At 35.7% G+C, this 17634-nt stretch overlaps 1 protein-coding gene across 1 annotated transcript in view; it reads right to left on the reverse strand.

Moving 5' to 3' along the window:
* Positions 1–1311: 1311 nt before the first annotated feature.
* Positions 1312–17634, reverse strand: part of LOC149778510 (sushi domain-containing protein 2-like) — a 103679-nt gene continuing 87356 nt past the window's right edge. The window contains exons 10-18 of the mRNA XM_089939393.1: positions 14646–14789; positions 13956–14111; positions 12951–13088; positions 11780–11905; positions 10961–11203; positions 10101–10283; positions 8027–8177; positions 7562–7636; positions 1312–7051 (exon numbers count right to left, since the gene is read on the reverse strand). Of these exons, the coding sequence (XP_089795519.1) occupies positions 6967–7051; positions 7562–7636; positions 8027–8177; positions 10101–10283; positions 10961–11203; positions 11780–11905; positions 12951–13088; positions 13956–14111; positions 14646–14789 (1301 nt within the window). The 3' untranslated portion in view covers positions 1312–6966. The remainder of the gene's footprint in view (positions 7052–7561; positions 7637–8026; positions 8178–10100; positions 10284–10960; positions 11204–11779; positions 11906–12950; positions 13089–13955; positions 14112–14645; positions 14790–17634) is intronic.

A 17634-nucleotide genomic window follows, 5' to 3' on the forward strand; every position in this document is an offset into this window, starting at 1 on the left:
CGGGAAAACCCCCGAAAGAACCACCGACCCACGAGAAGCTACTGGCAAGCTTTCTCACATACCCACATTAGAATGATGATGAAGATTCATTCTAAAAGTAATAGTGTGGGTGAATGAATGGTGTGGTTAGCAATTCTGAAAAATATTTTTTCATGATTTTAAAACGAATGTAAACAAGATGACACGATTATTTACGTTGGTAAACAAACTTGCGTCGCTATCAGATGTCTTATACATGTAGTACAAACCTATCGGGTTGGGTCCTTACATGATCTACATTAGCTGGTAGTTGGCATTAACGAAAATGCAAATTTGTATCGAAGTTACGGTAGATCAAGGTGTGGATGCAGTACAATTTGTGTATTCGTGTTTAAGTTTTTACTTTAGGCCATTCGACAGCCGCCGTGACGTAAGTGGTTAGAGCGTCCGTCTCTGATACGGGAGGTTGCAGGTTCGAACACGACCGAGTCATACCAAAGACATATAAAAATTGTACTAGCACACACACTTTAGGCCATTTAAAAGTGGGTTATCAAAGGAAAGTCTTTGTAATGGAAAGTCCATTGTAAATGATAGTCCTTTGTAATCGAAAGACCCTTGTTAATGAATAGTCCTTTGTAATCGAAATACCCTTGTCAAGGAACAATGTCTTTTGCAAAGAAAGAGCATTTGTAATCAAAATACCCTTGTTAAGGAACTATATCCTTTGCAAAGAAAAAGCCTTTGTAATCGAAATACCCTTGTTAAGGAACTGTCATTTGTAAAGAAAAGGTCTTTGTAATCGAAATACCTTTGTTAGGGAAATGTCCTTTGTAAAGAAAATGCCTTTTGGTATGAATGTTCCTTGTAAAGAAAAGGCCTTTTGGTATGAATGTCCTTTGTAAAGAAAATGCCTTTTGGTATGAATGTTCCTTGTAAAGAAAAGGCCTTTTGATATGAATGTCCCTTGTATAGAAAAGGCCTTTTGGTATGAATGTCCCTTGTAAAGAAAAGACCTTTTTGTATGAATGTCCCTGGTAATGAAAAGGCCTTTTGGTATCAATGTCCTTTGGAAAGAAAAGGACTTTTAGTATAAATGTCCCTTGCAAAGAAAAGGTCTTTTTTTTATGAATGTCCCTTGTAAAGGAAATGTTATTTTAATGGAAAGTCCCTTGTAAAAGAAGGACCTTTGCTAAGAAAGTTCTTTGATATGGAAAGGCTTTTGTAATCGCAAACTCGCATTCATGATAAAAGGTCTGGGCAGAGAGAGAGAGAGAGAGAGAGAGAGAGAGGAGAGGAGAGAGAGAGAGAAAATCAAAAGACATCTTCTGATAAACTTCATTTTCTGTATTTTCATATACAGCAATGATATTTACAGATCAATAAATAACAATACAAAATCTATTTCTCAAATCTAGACTCCCACGCACACGCTTCAATCATAACGGAACTGTTCTAACTACAGATAAAGTTAACGATTACTATCCCTAAATTCATACAGAAGAAATAACAATAAAATCGGACTTGATGAAGTAGTGCCTACAAGAAAAGCTGAAATCATCGTTATGAACTACCACAGAAATGTAATGAATGGTATATAAACGCATTGAAATACTTTACTATCTTTGCAAGCATTCAATTCAAGAATTACCTATAATAAAGAGCCAATATTCAAGTATTTCTGGTATAATACTAAGGATTTACAAAACGAGAAAGGTTTCTTCGTATTCGAAAGATAAAATAAACTGCTCGAATATCCACGCTCACATACTAAACTGCAACAAATGCATTAATGCATCTTCCAAACAACACCAGCTATATATATATTTGCAGACCGTTATCTCATATATACACATATCAACTGATATGAAAACGCATTCTCAAAAATACTTATTAAGATGTTACATTTATAAAACAGACATTTCAAAAACATAAATGGAACACATGTGTTTATCTCCATGATGAATGTGCATTTAAATAAGAAACATATTGAATTCTTATAGTTCTATAAAAGACCAGTTTCCTAAACTAACATGTTGTGTACTCTAACTGTAATATATTGAGAGGTTTTAATTTTGAATGATTATTCCATAGCTTGTTTTCTATCACGAATGTAACACGGACAGATAGTGGGAAAATATATTGCAAACCAAAATGAATGAGAACACGAGTCAGACACTACGGTTCATGCTGGTTGTGTACTCAGTTCAAAACGCTATTCCTGAATGAAATCTTTAATAATATATATATATATATATATATATATATATATATATATATATATATATATATATATATATATATATATATATATATATATAATTTTGTGAACTTACTGTATATGTAAGTAAAACGATCACAGACAGTTTGCTCTGTAAATGTTTTCAGGACTGTGTAAACGTTTCCTAGAATGTGCAAATCTTCCCTTTTGTTCCAGTAGACATTGTACAAATCTAAGCGAGTATGACACCTCTCTAATGAGATTGTCCACTGAAAGCTATTTGCAAACGTTTGTACGAGAAACGAGGGCATGGGTTGTGCTCGAGAATTCAAGCGTAATCCAAAGTGTACCAGCCCACATTTAAACTGAGAAGAAACGTTTATTTTTCACACTCTTATATGATCAAATTGATGATTACCGAATAAAAGTTATATTGGAATTTACAAAACATGCATTGAGTCGCCACGTGCAGGTCCGATGTTTGAGTACAAACAACGTAATAAAATCGCACACATTACAGCAGCCGGTACCATCCAGATAATGTAACGACCGTGCAACACGTACATGCTACTGGCTGGCCTGGGAAATAAAACTAAGTGAAACGAAAACCAAATGCCCCAAAGTCTAGGACGCTAGACGGCGCTGGGAGCTTTAAACTAGGCTAACTTAAAATCAATGTTACAAAAATAGCTTGCGAATTCACACTTTTGGGGTAAACGCAAAATTTGTATCAGTAAGAAAACAAAATGTTGCTCGCATAACTTCGTTGTAAGTTAGCCAAAAATATTTTTTTGTACGTGATGCACATTATAACGTAACCATTTCGATTGTGTCAACATTTTCTTAAGGGATCGGTTCAGAATATATCGGACTGAAGTACACAATCCACAGCCGGGCGCAGTTTCAACTATATTTTACCCAGACTGATGTCGGTGAATTTTCTATGCAGGTTATACAGCTGATACCGTCAGGTCAGGACGATATACCGTTTGGACAACATTATTAGATCCCGCCTGGGCAGGACGAGACTTGCACCTCTCTTTTGAGGCTTCAGCTTCGAATGCGGAAAGAAGCAAATTGTGTCTTTGTGTTGCTCTGCATCGGTGAAGCCTCTTTGGGAAACAATTTGATACATTAAATGAAACAAATGTCAAAGTTTCTAATAAAACTGATACATGTGGACTAGACGAAATACTCCATGTATGACTGAACACCATGGAGATATATTCACTTGCCCAATTATTAATACTAAGAAGACTGACATGGAGTGGGTACTGTAAGATTGTTTGTGCAGATAATATTGATTTTAATCTGATTGCATGATTGCACTATGTAAACACAGTGATACAATTACTGTATACATGATTTGTCTCATAAAAATTGGCAGCAAATTAATGATGTGATAATGAAAACTTACCTGAAAAGCCCATAATTGATGAAAAAATGTATAATATGCATGAAACTTAAAATCATTAAGATCCCATTTATCTGACAAAAAGACCCGGCCTAAAATGTCAAGGAGTTTGGCCAGAAACAATGTTTAACTGTTTCGCTTCTGAAAGAATGGAACAACATCCACTGTCTTGCGCCAAGATAAATGCTCCCAAGAAAACTATACATCCGAACAACCTGTAGCAATTACAAGGAACGTCATTTGTCATGGGGATGTCCGAAAATGAGTCATTAAGGCGCTTGTTGGAAATAACTTTGAGTTGTCGGCCTGAAAAGTATAGAGATATAAAGCATTTTTACTACAACAGTAAGGTCTTTTTTGTGTGGGTCGAAAGCGGATTTTGAAACTAATGTTGCCTAGTTTTGCAATCTCTTGATGCACTTAATGGATGTAAATACTGTTATTCAGCATACATTAAATATTTTACCAATAAAAATGTTGATTCTATCTTTGGTATTCGTTTGACAGCGGAAATGAATCTCGATTCTTTCAAATGTGCAACCCCTCATGCTTGAGTAGCAATATGGGTCCGATAATTTCTGTCGACTAGTATGTAAGATTTGTTAACAAGCCAGTATGATGATTCGCGCTTTTTCACAAAGAGAGTTTAATACACAGTAAATTCCAACATATTCGTGAAGGATTGTTTTTTTTTTTCGTGGGTAAGGAGTATCTACGAAATGAAATGTACCAAGAAAATAAATGCTGTTGATTGGCTGATAAGGTGACCATGTGACCCAATAAACATTTTCCCCACGACATCACCCGTTTACAGCCAATCCACGAATTTTATCCTAATATGTCTGATTCTTACATTATTTAGATGTCGGTACCGAGATTTTGTTACACAATTATCTTAGTCCTCGTTTATATCACCAACAACTATCCACACCATGTAATTCCAGCAAAATGCCATTTTCAATAAGCAATTATCACATAGTTCACGCAAGAGAGCTTTTCTACTGGATGACACAATGTCACGTGGTATGTGATATTGCCCTGTGTTGCATGGTATGACGTCACTGATTTTTAAGCGACGCCATAACATCAACTCTTACGCGTCTTGTGGTTGAAATAAAACTGTACAATTCCAACGCAAAATTAAATATCAACATCTTTAAAAATAATGTAACAAAACAGTTATATATCATTTACAGACTGCTGAGGTCAATTAAAGTTTTAGGAATTAGTAAACTTTATATGTATTAGCCAGTATGACGTTTAGTGAGTCATGAAACTTCGTATTGACCTCAGCAGTCTGTAAATGATTAAATAATTCACTGAAAAATGTGCATACATAACAATTTACCGATATTAGCTATGTGTATGAAGACAGTACATCTTTACAAGTGAATGATATTCATAACATAGTAGTACAAGTCAGAAACTATTTAAAAAAAGAGAAGAAACATCTTTCTGGTGTGAATCAAAACATTGCATACAAGGCATACTCTTTGTCAAATTTACTTGCTGTACCACATTATGCATTTTGAGTACATAATATAAATAGTTATAAAGAATTCAATTGATCTCAAATATTCAAAATTTGAAGTGAACGAATAAATAAAAAATATTTGTATAGAAACTTGTAGATTATTTCGAGATACAAATGAACATCAAATGTGATGAAAAATGATAATAAAGTGAAAGAAACCGGGAATGATAACTATCAAACATAATGATAATGATTATTAAAAAGAATATTTTGTTCCTCATACGCATAATGTATATATATCTACGAATGACTCAAATTCTTCTTTCACAAAACATCTGTATGTAAAGAAGAGAAATTCGTAAAATAGTGCTGACAAGACACTGTTTGCCGGCTTATTACATATCCATGTATTCAAACATGGTTGATACGGCGTTCGATAGCACGTTTAATCCGTAGTTTCGCGTTATGTATCCAGACTGGAAATATTAAGGCATTTTGAAAAAGGTTTATATTCATAGATGCATCAAAATGAACCTACATAAAACAAAGTTTATTGCGAATTCCATTCTGACAGAAAAGTCAACTATTTGAAAAGTGTAAATGATGGGGTATAACATAAATACCTAACAGCATTCATGTTTTGTTCCAAGTTGAAGGGAAGATTTTTTTCTATGGCATATGAACAAGTCTCTGCCTGACTGCTCAACGTATCCCTCAACCATATCAAACCCGTTCATTCCATCAGACTTGAAACAAAACATTATGTAGTTTTTATGCCTAACCTACCATGTCAGAATAAACATGAAAATGAACAGCAACAAGTGTTGATGAAGATGGGGCATACAAAACATGTAAGCACTCAGACTACACGAGGTACAGTTCGATTTGCCTGAATATTTGTATTTCCAGTTTCCAAATATTTCTTCCACCATGTCCACTTCCACTTTGAACTTTTTAAAAATATATGGTAATTTATGTCACCACTGAAATGAAAGACACAGTAATGCATTGACTAGATGCTCTTGAAATAACACCATTGAAGGGTAAATTACGTTACATTGTGTGGCATATCCGTGTACATGTTGTCATTTGAAATTATCTTGTTTCTGAATGCTGTACAATGTGCTTATTAATTATGTGAAATTTAAAGAAATCAAACGCAGCTTCCATTTTATGAATCTGTTCAAAACAGCGCATTAGAAATATGCACAAACGTAGTTTAATGTGCATATTATATCCATACATGCTCTTTGCAATTAAAAATTCAAAATATACATAAATTGTAACTACGCATGTATACTTGTTGAGAGCATAAATCATAAACATTGCCAATGAATATTATCCATGAAAGCAAACGTTCTAAACGAACAGTATTTACTTATATGTTTCCCCTCTCCTTCTAGTGGAAGCGTTCATATAGAGCACAATTTGCACATTTGCAAAACTGCAATGTTATGGAAAAGTCCAAATGTAGGATGACCAAAAAGCCTTTGATAGGCTTACATCCGACTAGTTTAAGTATGGACTTTATCTTTCTCCAAAATCAACCCTGAATGGTCACACATATAAAATTTCACGTCTTGGCATCTGCTTGTAGGCTTTTAAAGCAAAAGTCGGAAAAACACGCTTGAAAGCGATTTCTGCTGATGATGTTGTTGCAATCTATACACGTCCTTTTAACGGAATTTTGCTATGAATACAGAATCTAAACATCCGAACACAAACAGTTTTCCGGCGATTCCCAAAACAGCGATTATGTAATAATTAGTTTCATATACTCTGCAAACAGTGCTGATCGGAAAAGGAAGAAAATAATGAAACTTCTAAATGTAAATTTTGTTGGCTGAGCTTATCGTTCCTAGAAGCTGATGGAAGAGACTAGAAGTACTCCTGGAAAATCTGGGGATCAACATAGTTGGGGCGTGGGATCCGGAAAACACCGCCTTCAGAAAGCCTTTGCAAACTGGAAGTGAAAATCAGGGAAAATACTTTGAGTATTAAACAATAATAAATACAATAATAACAACAAGTATTAAACAATAATAATGTATACAGTAATAACAACAAGTATTAAACAATAATAAATGCATACAGTAATAACAATGTGAAATCTTCATTTTCTCCCAATATCACTTTTAAGGAGAATTTTGCCATACTATTTAATACCTTATCATACTGGAATTTACATAATACATAGATTCGATGACTATTTCATACAAGTCTAAAACTCAATGTGCTGCATTTAATTAGATCGCTAAAGATTCTAAAGTATTAAAAGTGTATTTACAATATGACTGGTTAGTCACAATCTTTTTAGAAAAAATACATGTCATAAGCCTATTTTTTTAACTTCTGAAGAAATGAAACCAAGGCAATTATTAAACAAAATTCCAAATTATTGTCATATACTTTAAAAGGTCACTCGATTTTTCTATACGTCTGGTATGTTTATAAATGAATGAAATGCAATTACCTCTCCATAAAAGCTGGGTTTTGAAATATTGGAATGTTCTCTAGTGAAGGAGGGAAGATATCATGAATCACAATTCTGAAATGGTAAACATTTTTTTTATAACAAACAATGCCGATGAAAATAGCAATAAATGTTGATAGTAATATAGCTTAGAAGTTTCTGGTGGTCGGCTCCATTTCTTTAATCAATCAAACGTAATGTTTCTTGCAGATCATCAAAGCTTAAAGAAAAGCAAATTATATATCTGATGGAAAATCACGTGACACACACAATCTAGTAATTTAGGTGTATGATCCAGCAACTAGAGTTGCGATTTCTAGTAATTAGTACCCACAAAAATTTCAGAAGAGTGTAAAACCGAGATCTGTTAGGCACAAATCTCTTCGGGGACAAATTATCCTCAGACAATCTGAGAAAATACATATCTGTGAAACTGAAATAAATAAATAAAATCTTAGTGCTCACTCTGTATTGTCTTCTCGGATCCCCTTGCGTCGTTTGCAGCATATTCGGACAATAACAAGTGACATGATGACGACAAATACCAGAGTTACAGTGGATCCAACTATTATGTAGATGTATGTCAAGTAGTCATTTCCCGAACCGGATTTATTGACTATTGTAAAAAAAGAAAATATAAAAATAAACTATGACATCACCAACATCAACAGTAACAACAACAACAATGACCGCGCGGGTGGCCTAGTGGTTAGAGCATCTGCCTCAGATGCGTGAGGTCGTGGGTCCGATCCCCGGCTGAGTTATACCAAAGACTTATAAATCTGGTACTAACAGCTGCCTCTCTTGGTGCTCAGCATTAAGAGGGTAGTGTTAGGTCTGGTCGGCCTGGTATCAGGATAATATGACTAGGTGGGACATCATGCTACATGTCTGCGGCATGATGTCCCAATGATAGACATCACTATAAACTGCCACATTGCAGACATCGTAGCGATATGACTAAAAAGTTGTTACAGCTACGTTACAAATCCAAATCACACACACACACACACACACAACACACAACAACAACAACAACAACAACAATGACGAAAAGATAACTGTTTTGATGACAATAATGATAGTAGTAACATCATCATCATGACCATGATCATATATAATACGATATATAGAGTGTAATTGCAAATAACAAAATGCTATCAATTGGGACACACACACACACACACACACACACACACACACACACACACACACATGCATACACCTCTAACTTCATAATTTCAATACAGAACAGATGATGTAACAAGCAACCGGCACATCTAACTCTCGTCCTTTAGCCTCTTCAATACTAATGACCTTGACCTCTTAAGTAGGGACTTGACTAATATATGATTAGACATATACCGGGGAATAGTGTCATCAGAATTTCTAAATGGGTAAATATCTAATAACATGCATTAGGAAACAGGTCACTGACTTAAATTATCTCCTGTTGTGAACCTGACCTTACGGTCTAGGGAACGACTGTGAATATTCCAGAAACTGAAAAGTCAAGATATATAATAGACTACAGTTTCATTAAAATATCTTCATTGGTTCAAAACTTATATCCGTAAAGAGGCCACTGATTGCTATTTTTCCTTGCCATGACCTTAGCCTTGAGGCAGCAATATGTGACAAGTTGTCTAGTCATGATAGATAATGTCTCAAATGGTTCAAAAGTTATATCCCTAACAAGAAGACGCGTGATCACGGTATCTGACACACAGAAGTCTCAATAAAATACTCTCAAAGATTAAAACATTATTCTTTGATAAAGCTACAAGTAACACAATTAAGTTTTCCCTTGCTGTGACCTTGACCTAAATACAGGGTCGTGGCTAAGGAGTGCAACATACCGTCTTGTAATGATATATAACTGGGAAAAAATGTATTCAATGTCTGTGATTATTCAAACATTAAGGAGGCTACAAGCTAAATATTTACACCTGACCATGACATTATGGAGGCTACAAGCCACATTATTACACCTGACCTTGACATTATGGAGGCTACAAGCCACATAATTACACCTGACCTTGACATAATCTTATATTAAAGCAAGGGGCAACAGGAAGCGACGGACCGCCTGGTGATTTCCATGAAAATCTCTCCAGCCACTACAAAATTATGGACCTAACAAGTACATTTTAACGGTCAGACGGAAGGAAATACTAATGCCATAACATAACATGTCCGGTTTGAGTAGGGCACATAACAAAAGTTGATTAAGCGTTTAACAAATGAACAGGTTTTTTTTCGGGGGGGGGCTGCTTTTTAGCACCAAGCCTATCTTGACCAATAATTATCATTTTGTTTATTATATTTAAAGCAATATTAAACACTCTTGACAAAAGAATTCTTTAAATAACAGATGTAGCAACACATTATGTATTGATATAAAGAAATCAAGAGTGCATTTTTATAATAACGAAATTATCATCTGTAAATCGGTAAAATAAAATAATTAAAAATCATTCTGAATAGAAAAGCTGTTTACAATAAATAAATAAGGCAAAAAGAAATAGTTAATAGTTACTGTTTGTAGCACAGACGACCTCTTGACCTCCCCAGGTGCCATTTTCTTGACATGTCCTTTGAGCACTCCCTCTAACCATTTCAGTTCCACTATTGCATGAATAGTTGGCCAAAGCTCCAACGCTGTAACTATCGACGGATCTGTTGCCATTTACAGGTATGGGAAGGAAAGGACAACGGACAACTGACAAGAGAGTGATATAAAAATTGCACTAATTCCTTTATAAAATCATATACTTATAAAGGGTGGTATTTGCATGCTTAAAAGTTTCGCAAATTTCCAGCTTCAAATTGTTCCGTTAATTTGTCCGACTTCGTAATTATGTGCTGTTGTAGTGAAAAACCTGTGTAATGAAAGTCGTCAGAATTAAACCGCGCTGAAATTCCAAAGATAATGACATCAGTACAACTCAATGTACAAGAAAGGCAACTCCATAAATCTGTTAAAACTGGTATTAAATAAGCATTGTGGGTAGCAAATAACAGAGAAAAATTATACTGGTTCTGTCATTTTCTCAGATCAAAGAAAGCTGTTGGGATATGGTAACTTTCTCGGAAAGAAATCTACTCAATTTTAATAAACACTCGCTTCTAACTGAATTGGGTTTATCTCGTTGCTAGATAATTCATCAGAAGCAATTTGCATTCCCTTTGCAGATTGTTAGTCAGTAAATCTGATTATATTCGAGTTGCTACCACGGTATTAAATTCCTAATTCGAACAAAATCGAATTAATTTATACAATCTAAAAAAGTTCGAATATTAATTGATGTTTATTTCGAATGATAAGTTGATTGGTGTTTCGTTTAAATGTAAGAGTTCTATTTTCTTTGAGATTTCACGTAATGGGTATCTGCTTACCTTTTTCATTCAACTCTTTCTTCAAAGCATCAAATTTAGACGAGAAGCTTTTGGTTGACTGTGCCACTGACTCCTTTCCAGTGACGTAGTAATCAAATATACAGAGTTGGTTGCTTCCACACAAATCTACAACAGTACGCGTGATGTTCATCTCGCCAAGTTCATCCATAAAAAGGGGCTGATAAGACGTTACCGTCTGGACTCCATTCGCTGCAATAATGCTCTCATTTTCTAACACCCTCCCTGTTATAAACGACAACGAAATTAGGAATTGGTGACACTAACTCTGGTATTCAACGAAAATCGGTTTTGACATTAGAGACATAAAAATACAATATAATCAAGTTCGCGTTTCAGCAGGAACATGTTAAATACTGACTGAATCTTTCAGATGATTTCATCTGCAATATCAGTCAATAATGACCTAAAATACTGATTGATACTGGATATATCTTGATAAAAACAACAATAACAACAAATCCCCAAAACAAAAAACCACAACACCAACCATAAAGCAAACAGTGAAAGCATTTCTAAGAAATAATAAATCAATTCCTTTTGATCTACTTCTGGGGTTATGTTTCCCGTTAATTTTATAAACCCTGGTGAAAATGAAAGCGAAAGTAATCACACCAACAGTTAATTTGCGATGTAGCATATATTACATAGAACAATACAAACAAGGAGCGTAATCAATGTAAAATTCACTTTCCAATTTCACTCCAAGGAGAATCAGAAAACAAAATGATAACGTTCCCATTTAAACTAATTTCATTGAGAGAAAACTTATTAGCTGAATAAAGATTTAAGTTTACTCACATGATTCTCCAAACATGTAATGAATATCACTCATACTGGAATCACTAGCAATGATAGTGCCGTTCAATAGCCGGAAATCGTCAGATGGGTCACCGTTGAAGTTTCCTAAAAGGCCTCGAAGTTTTCCTGTTTAAAAACAATTGACAATTAGCCCTTGCTATCTTTAAGCATAGAGAACGTCCATGTCGTATTAGAAATGTATTCACTAAATGGGCAAACAAATAATTTCGTTTGACTGGAGACTAGAACCGATATTTAATCCTACAAAACTCGTGATATGTATCCTATACTTGATTCATATGAAAAAATAAGCTACATTCCATATATGTTTGACAACAAAACTTTAGCTGTCACAGCTCATGGCATTATTTTTGTATAATTTTGAAATTAATTCGTTGACTAATCCATTACACTGTAGCAACTAATGTTTCGATATCTTTCCGTTTTTCCCTCATTCTATACTTTGTATTTATTTTTCCTCTTTCTGTTATCTTTTAGTTTTCATTGTGTAAGTGTTAGACTGTTGTGACGGACGTAAGAACTAGCAAGTCAATGGTCTACAAAGCTAGAAAATTCGCCTTGGGCTCCAATTATTCTGACGTCATGTGAAAGTATTTGTTTGGGGCAATCTATATAACAAGTAAACAATAATCCCAAAATATATTCGAGCAAAATACAAGTTTTGCCTGTAACAATAGTAGACAAATGGTCTACATCATGTTCCAAGGACACATTCTTGATAAAGAAGCTGAAAATGAAACGTCATATTTGTGTATTCAATAAGGACCATCTATCTAACGTCTTAAGATCCAGAGACCAATAATTTTTACGTTTACCACATGTAAAGACTATTTCATGGGAATTTGGTCCTACATACAAGCGTGCCATTCATACTTAATTGACACCTATATTCTGCGACCACTTATTTTGCGCGTGTATGCCGTTGATCGTATTCGTGAATATTTAAATTCGCGATCGAGGGGCGTTGATTTCCGTGTGCAAAAAAAAAATAATTCCTCATGCCAATAATAACTAGAGGCCTAAATTTACATTTAAGAACCTTTGTTAATTTACCCGAATATAAATCTCGCACACACGCATCAAACAATAAGTCTATTAGCGCTGAGAGGAATTAATCCCTACGTTTCCAACAAAAACGGTGACACTGTACCTTTGAATGATTCCTCGCCAACAAGAACAATTATGTTCAGCAGATCTTGAGTGACTTCTACAGAGACTGTAAAACTGACTGACTCCAAAGTCACATTATACAGGGTCGTATTGTCGCCAGATTGTTGCAAATAAATTCCTATGGAAAAAGACGCAGCATATTTCAATATCATCAAAAGAAGAACAATCAGCTGAACATGCAAACCGGTGGTATTTGTTTATCTGCCAGTTCTGGTGATCATTCTACAAAAAGAATACTCCAATCACTTTTAAAAATATTTGCAGTGCGGTTATTAATTACACTGAAAGCATTCTAATTGCTAATTCTTTTATCCTGATTTTAGATTTCGATAACGACTTATTAACACGTTCTGATTTCAAGGTCAAGTAAGAAAGTTATTTTGAAAAAATGATGTGTTAAAATTAGTGATGAAAAGGTACCCGGCCAGGCCGGGTTTTGCACAACTCAAAAATACTTGGCCCGGCCGGGTTTAAGATAACAAAATTGATCTTCCTGTGTTTGCCCTCATCCCATGCGGTAGTAAAATAAAAAAAAAACGTTTTTTTTTGTCTGATATAAACATCGGTGAGAGAGGGATGGCGAAAGCGGAAAAAAGTATAGTGGAGAAGCTCGATCATGTAAAAACCTCTACCCGTCTATCCCTAGTTAAACTACAACATACATGTGAAAAATATACCCAAGAAATGTTTAAAATATATAGCAAAGGAATAAATTGAACTCAGTCTGAAACAAGAAATAATATTATAATAACAATTATTTTCCTTAATCTAACATGCTGTATATTATGTTATGGTTTATATATATTTTACTGTGTTAAAATATAGGCTTGGACACGAGCTGATGAACTCATCCAGGTCCTTTTCCAGAACACGTAAAATGATTCTAAGATTAAATTATTTTTTCTTTAAAACTTATTGTGTTAAGCATATCAGAAACATAAAACAGTTAATTAAAAAAGAACTAAATTATAAAACAAAAACCAACCATTCAATTGTGAGGTAGAATCTTCTGGTACGAAAGGTATTTTGTTGACCAATATTTCAGCTCCTCCGTTGCTTGCCATCCTTATTTCTATGACATCACTGGTGTTTATCGCACACAAAGCGACGGAGGTAAATACTGTAGCGTTTTGTGGCTTGCCTGTAGTTATAAAGCTTTTGATTGAAGAAAAAACATGGGACCAAAATTGCAGTGATTTCTGAAATACATCTATGCTTGGTTACAATGATTTGTCTTTGTGAGGCTATGTAACAAAATAACCTGGAAACGTACCGTATATGTCCACTTATTAAAAGTCCAGTCCAACAGAACACCGCGAGTATATACGGTATTCAGACTAGTAAACTAAGATCTCCATTGCAGAAACGTTGAGGAGTTGGTGTACAAAAAAAAAAACGTGCTTAGTTGCAATTTTTTTCATAGGAGGTTCTTTAATTGTTTCAATATATGTTTTTAAAACTTTTGTTTTCCTACTTTTCTCTTAGTCCTTTTAAAAATCGCTATCTGAAAACATGTAAATAACTATATATATATATATATATATATATATATATATATATATATATATATATATATATATATATATATATATATATATATATATATATAAAATGAGAGAGAGAGGGAGGGAGGGAGGAAGAGGTAATTGCTAGATATGTAGCTATATATTCACACCTTCTTTGTCTTTGGCCTGTTCCGCTCGAACCTGAACCGTCACAGTTCTATTGGCATCCATGACTAGAGTAAACTCCCCTACACCATTGAATGTGTAATTTTTTCCATCTAGAGTCACCAGGTGGGGATCTCCGGCTGCTTGGGCTGAAAATGTTTGGTTTAGTTGTGATTTAATTTCATATATGCTGGTACAAATGGGATATAAGGATTATTTAAACAGCTTAAAGTTTAATGATCGATTCAACACGAGAAACCATCGTTTGTAAATGAGCACGGCAGTCGCTGTCGTTACCAAACTTGAAATTGACAACTCCAGGCCACTGGAGAAACTCGTATATTGAATATTTTACATGTTTCAGACACTGTCTAAAACACGTGATAAGGATTTGAGTGTATTTTTTCCACCAGTCACCGCTAAATGTCCACTATATGGGAACATGCTACACACTTGGAAACTCATTTTTTACGAACTAACGTAAGCAGAAAGCATGCCATTCCTGCAATACTAGGTAGAGACTCTCGCTACAATTTTGTAAAATTATTTTTATAGTAGATAGTTTCAAAAGTAATATAAAGCCTATAAGCAAATTAAAGCTGTTACGTGATCTTTTCCATCGGCACAGCAGGATTAACTCTACGCTCAATTCGAAACGATGGTAAGATGTAACAGAAGAAGGGGGAAAAGGACAAAAGAAATAAGTCAAATTCACTTTAAAGTTGAAGTAATGATTGCAAGAACCACTCCGCAGATGGAATTGTACTATGGCAACCGTAAGATCTTGAATGCACAACTTTACAACGTTCAGAGTTCTATTACCGGTAGGCGTAACTACTGGATTTTGAATAACCATATCCCCAGCCTCTTGTCACATCTTTAAACCCTAATTATTCTCCTTTTATTTGAAATATCCTATACATCAGTGCTTTCCAACCTTTTTGACAACATGGGTCACTGAAAAATGTTTTTCTTGAAACTGTGAGCCGCATCAGAAAATTGAAAAGCAACAACTATACAGCTGCTCGAGCTCTGGCGGGCTATTTAAGACCAGTCCGCGGGCCGCGGGTCGGACAGCACTGCTATGCATAATCCGGGGATTGATTTTATTATCTTATGATATGAAACATATCTTAAGGAACCAACACAGTTCAGTTTCATGATTGTATATACTGTCCATGATAAAGGATCTGCACCGCACCGGTGGCCTAGTGGTTACAGTGTCCGGGGGTCGTGGGTTCGAACCCCAGCCGAATCATACCAAAGACTTACAAAAATGGTACTAACAGCTGCCTCGCTAGGCGCTCAACATTAAGAGGTTAGTGTTAGGACTGGTCGGCCTGGTGTCAGGATAATGTGACTGGGTGGGACATCATGCTACATGTCTGCGGTATGATGCCCCAGTGTTAGACATCACTATAAACTGCCACAATGCAGACATCGTAGCGATATGACTGAAAATTTGTTAAAGTTACGTTAAAAATCCTAATCACACAAACACACATGGATCTGCAATGTTAAACGCCGAGCCAATCACCTAGTCGGATGAACGAATACCAAGTTACATCACATTGAAATGATATTATTATACTATTGTCTTCTACCAAGGAACTGTTCTCCAATAGTTTTGTCTGATGGGCATAGTGCACGAGCCGAAGGTCTGACTGAGTACTTTATCCTACCAGACAACACTAGAGAAGAAACGGTAAAATGGAGAAGGCAATAAAAGATCTAGTATTTCACGTGTCATTTTGTGAGGTCATACGACAGTAGTTCAATATGGAACTGGTAGAATTGACTATAGCCAGGTACAGTATCCCGGAGTCATGGGGAAATTTTGTTGTTGTTGTAGGGTTTAACGCCATTTTTCAGTACACGATAGGCTATACATGGCGACCAGAATTAACGGTGGAGGAAGAACTCGGGAAAACCCCAGAAAGAACCACCGACCCACGAGAAGCTACTGACAAGCTTTCTCACATACCCACATTGGCATGAGGAAATGTTTATCATCCTAAAATAACTCTAATTAGCATTTCTGAAGTAAAGAATATACCATGTAATGTGTTAAGTAAACATAGTTTCCACGCTAGTAATACCCTCGATATTCCACTTCTCTTTCCATATGTAAGGTATGATTCCGATCAATTTGTCCAGGGCCGGGTTAAGTCAAGTGTTGGGCCGGAATGGGGGGGGGGGGGGGCAAAAAAAAAATAATCAAAAGAGAACTGGCTTTCCTCGAAAGAGCACCAAAGCAAAAGTATTAATGGTGAAGGAAGAACCCGGGAAATCCCCAGAAAGAACCACCCCACCCCCCCCCTCGAGAAGCTACTGGCAAGCTTTCTCACATACCCACATTGGCCGAATCCGAGACTCAAACCCACGCAGACAGAGGTGATATGGTAGTGATCCGTAACGGAGAGCGCTTTAGACCACTCGGCCACTCGAGGCCCCCAATCAAAAGTCTATTTGTCAATTTATTCAAAGTGTGCATAATACCCAATAAACGTGCGCATTAATAAAACGATGGTCAAATGATAAAGTGACAAGTAACTGCATGTTTGTTTGACTAAGTTTATTTTGGGGGGTTGGGGGTGATTAGTTTTTTTTTATTTAGCCTGGGGATCCGGAAAACCCGGACCCACCCACCCACCCCCGATTCGAACCCGTTGTCTGTTTTAGTTCATCACCAATACTTTATTCACTTCATATTGGGGGGGGGGGCGAACACTGAACATAATGCGATTTCTTGATCTCCTGAGTTTGAAGGAGTGTGTGTAGAGTCCACAGTGTATGACACTGTATGAAAACAGTTCGCAAGAGAGAAAGCAGTAACAGATTTACAATTTCATATCTCGTAATTTCACGTTATATGACGTCGATGCGCGGCAATATATGTAACGACACATTATACACCCGCCCGGCCTTGAGTATTCCTCTGTGCAGGTTTCAGCATGACTGACTATTAAGATACTGACCAACAAATCGCAATGA

This window comes from Sinohyriopsis cumingii, chromosome 17, assembly GCF_028554795.1.
Source record: "Sinohyriopsis cumingii isolate HCF-2022 chromosome 17, ASM2855479v2, whole genome shotgun sequence".
Lineage (NCBI taxonomy): Eukaryota > Metazoa > Mollusca > Bivalvia > Unionida > Unionidae > Sinohyriopsis > Sinohyriopsis cumingii.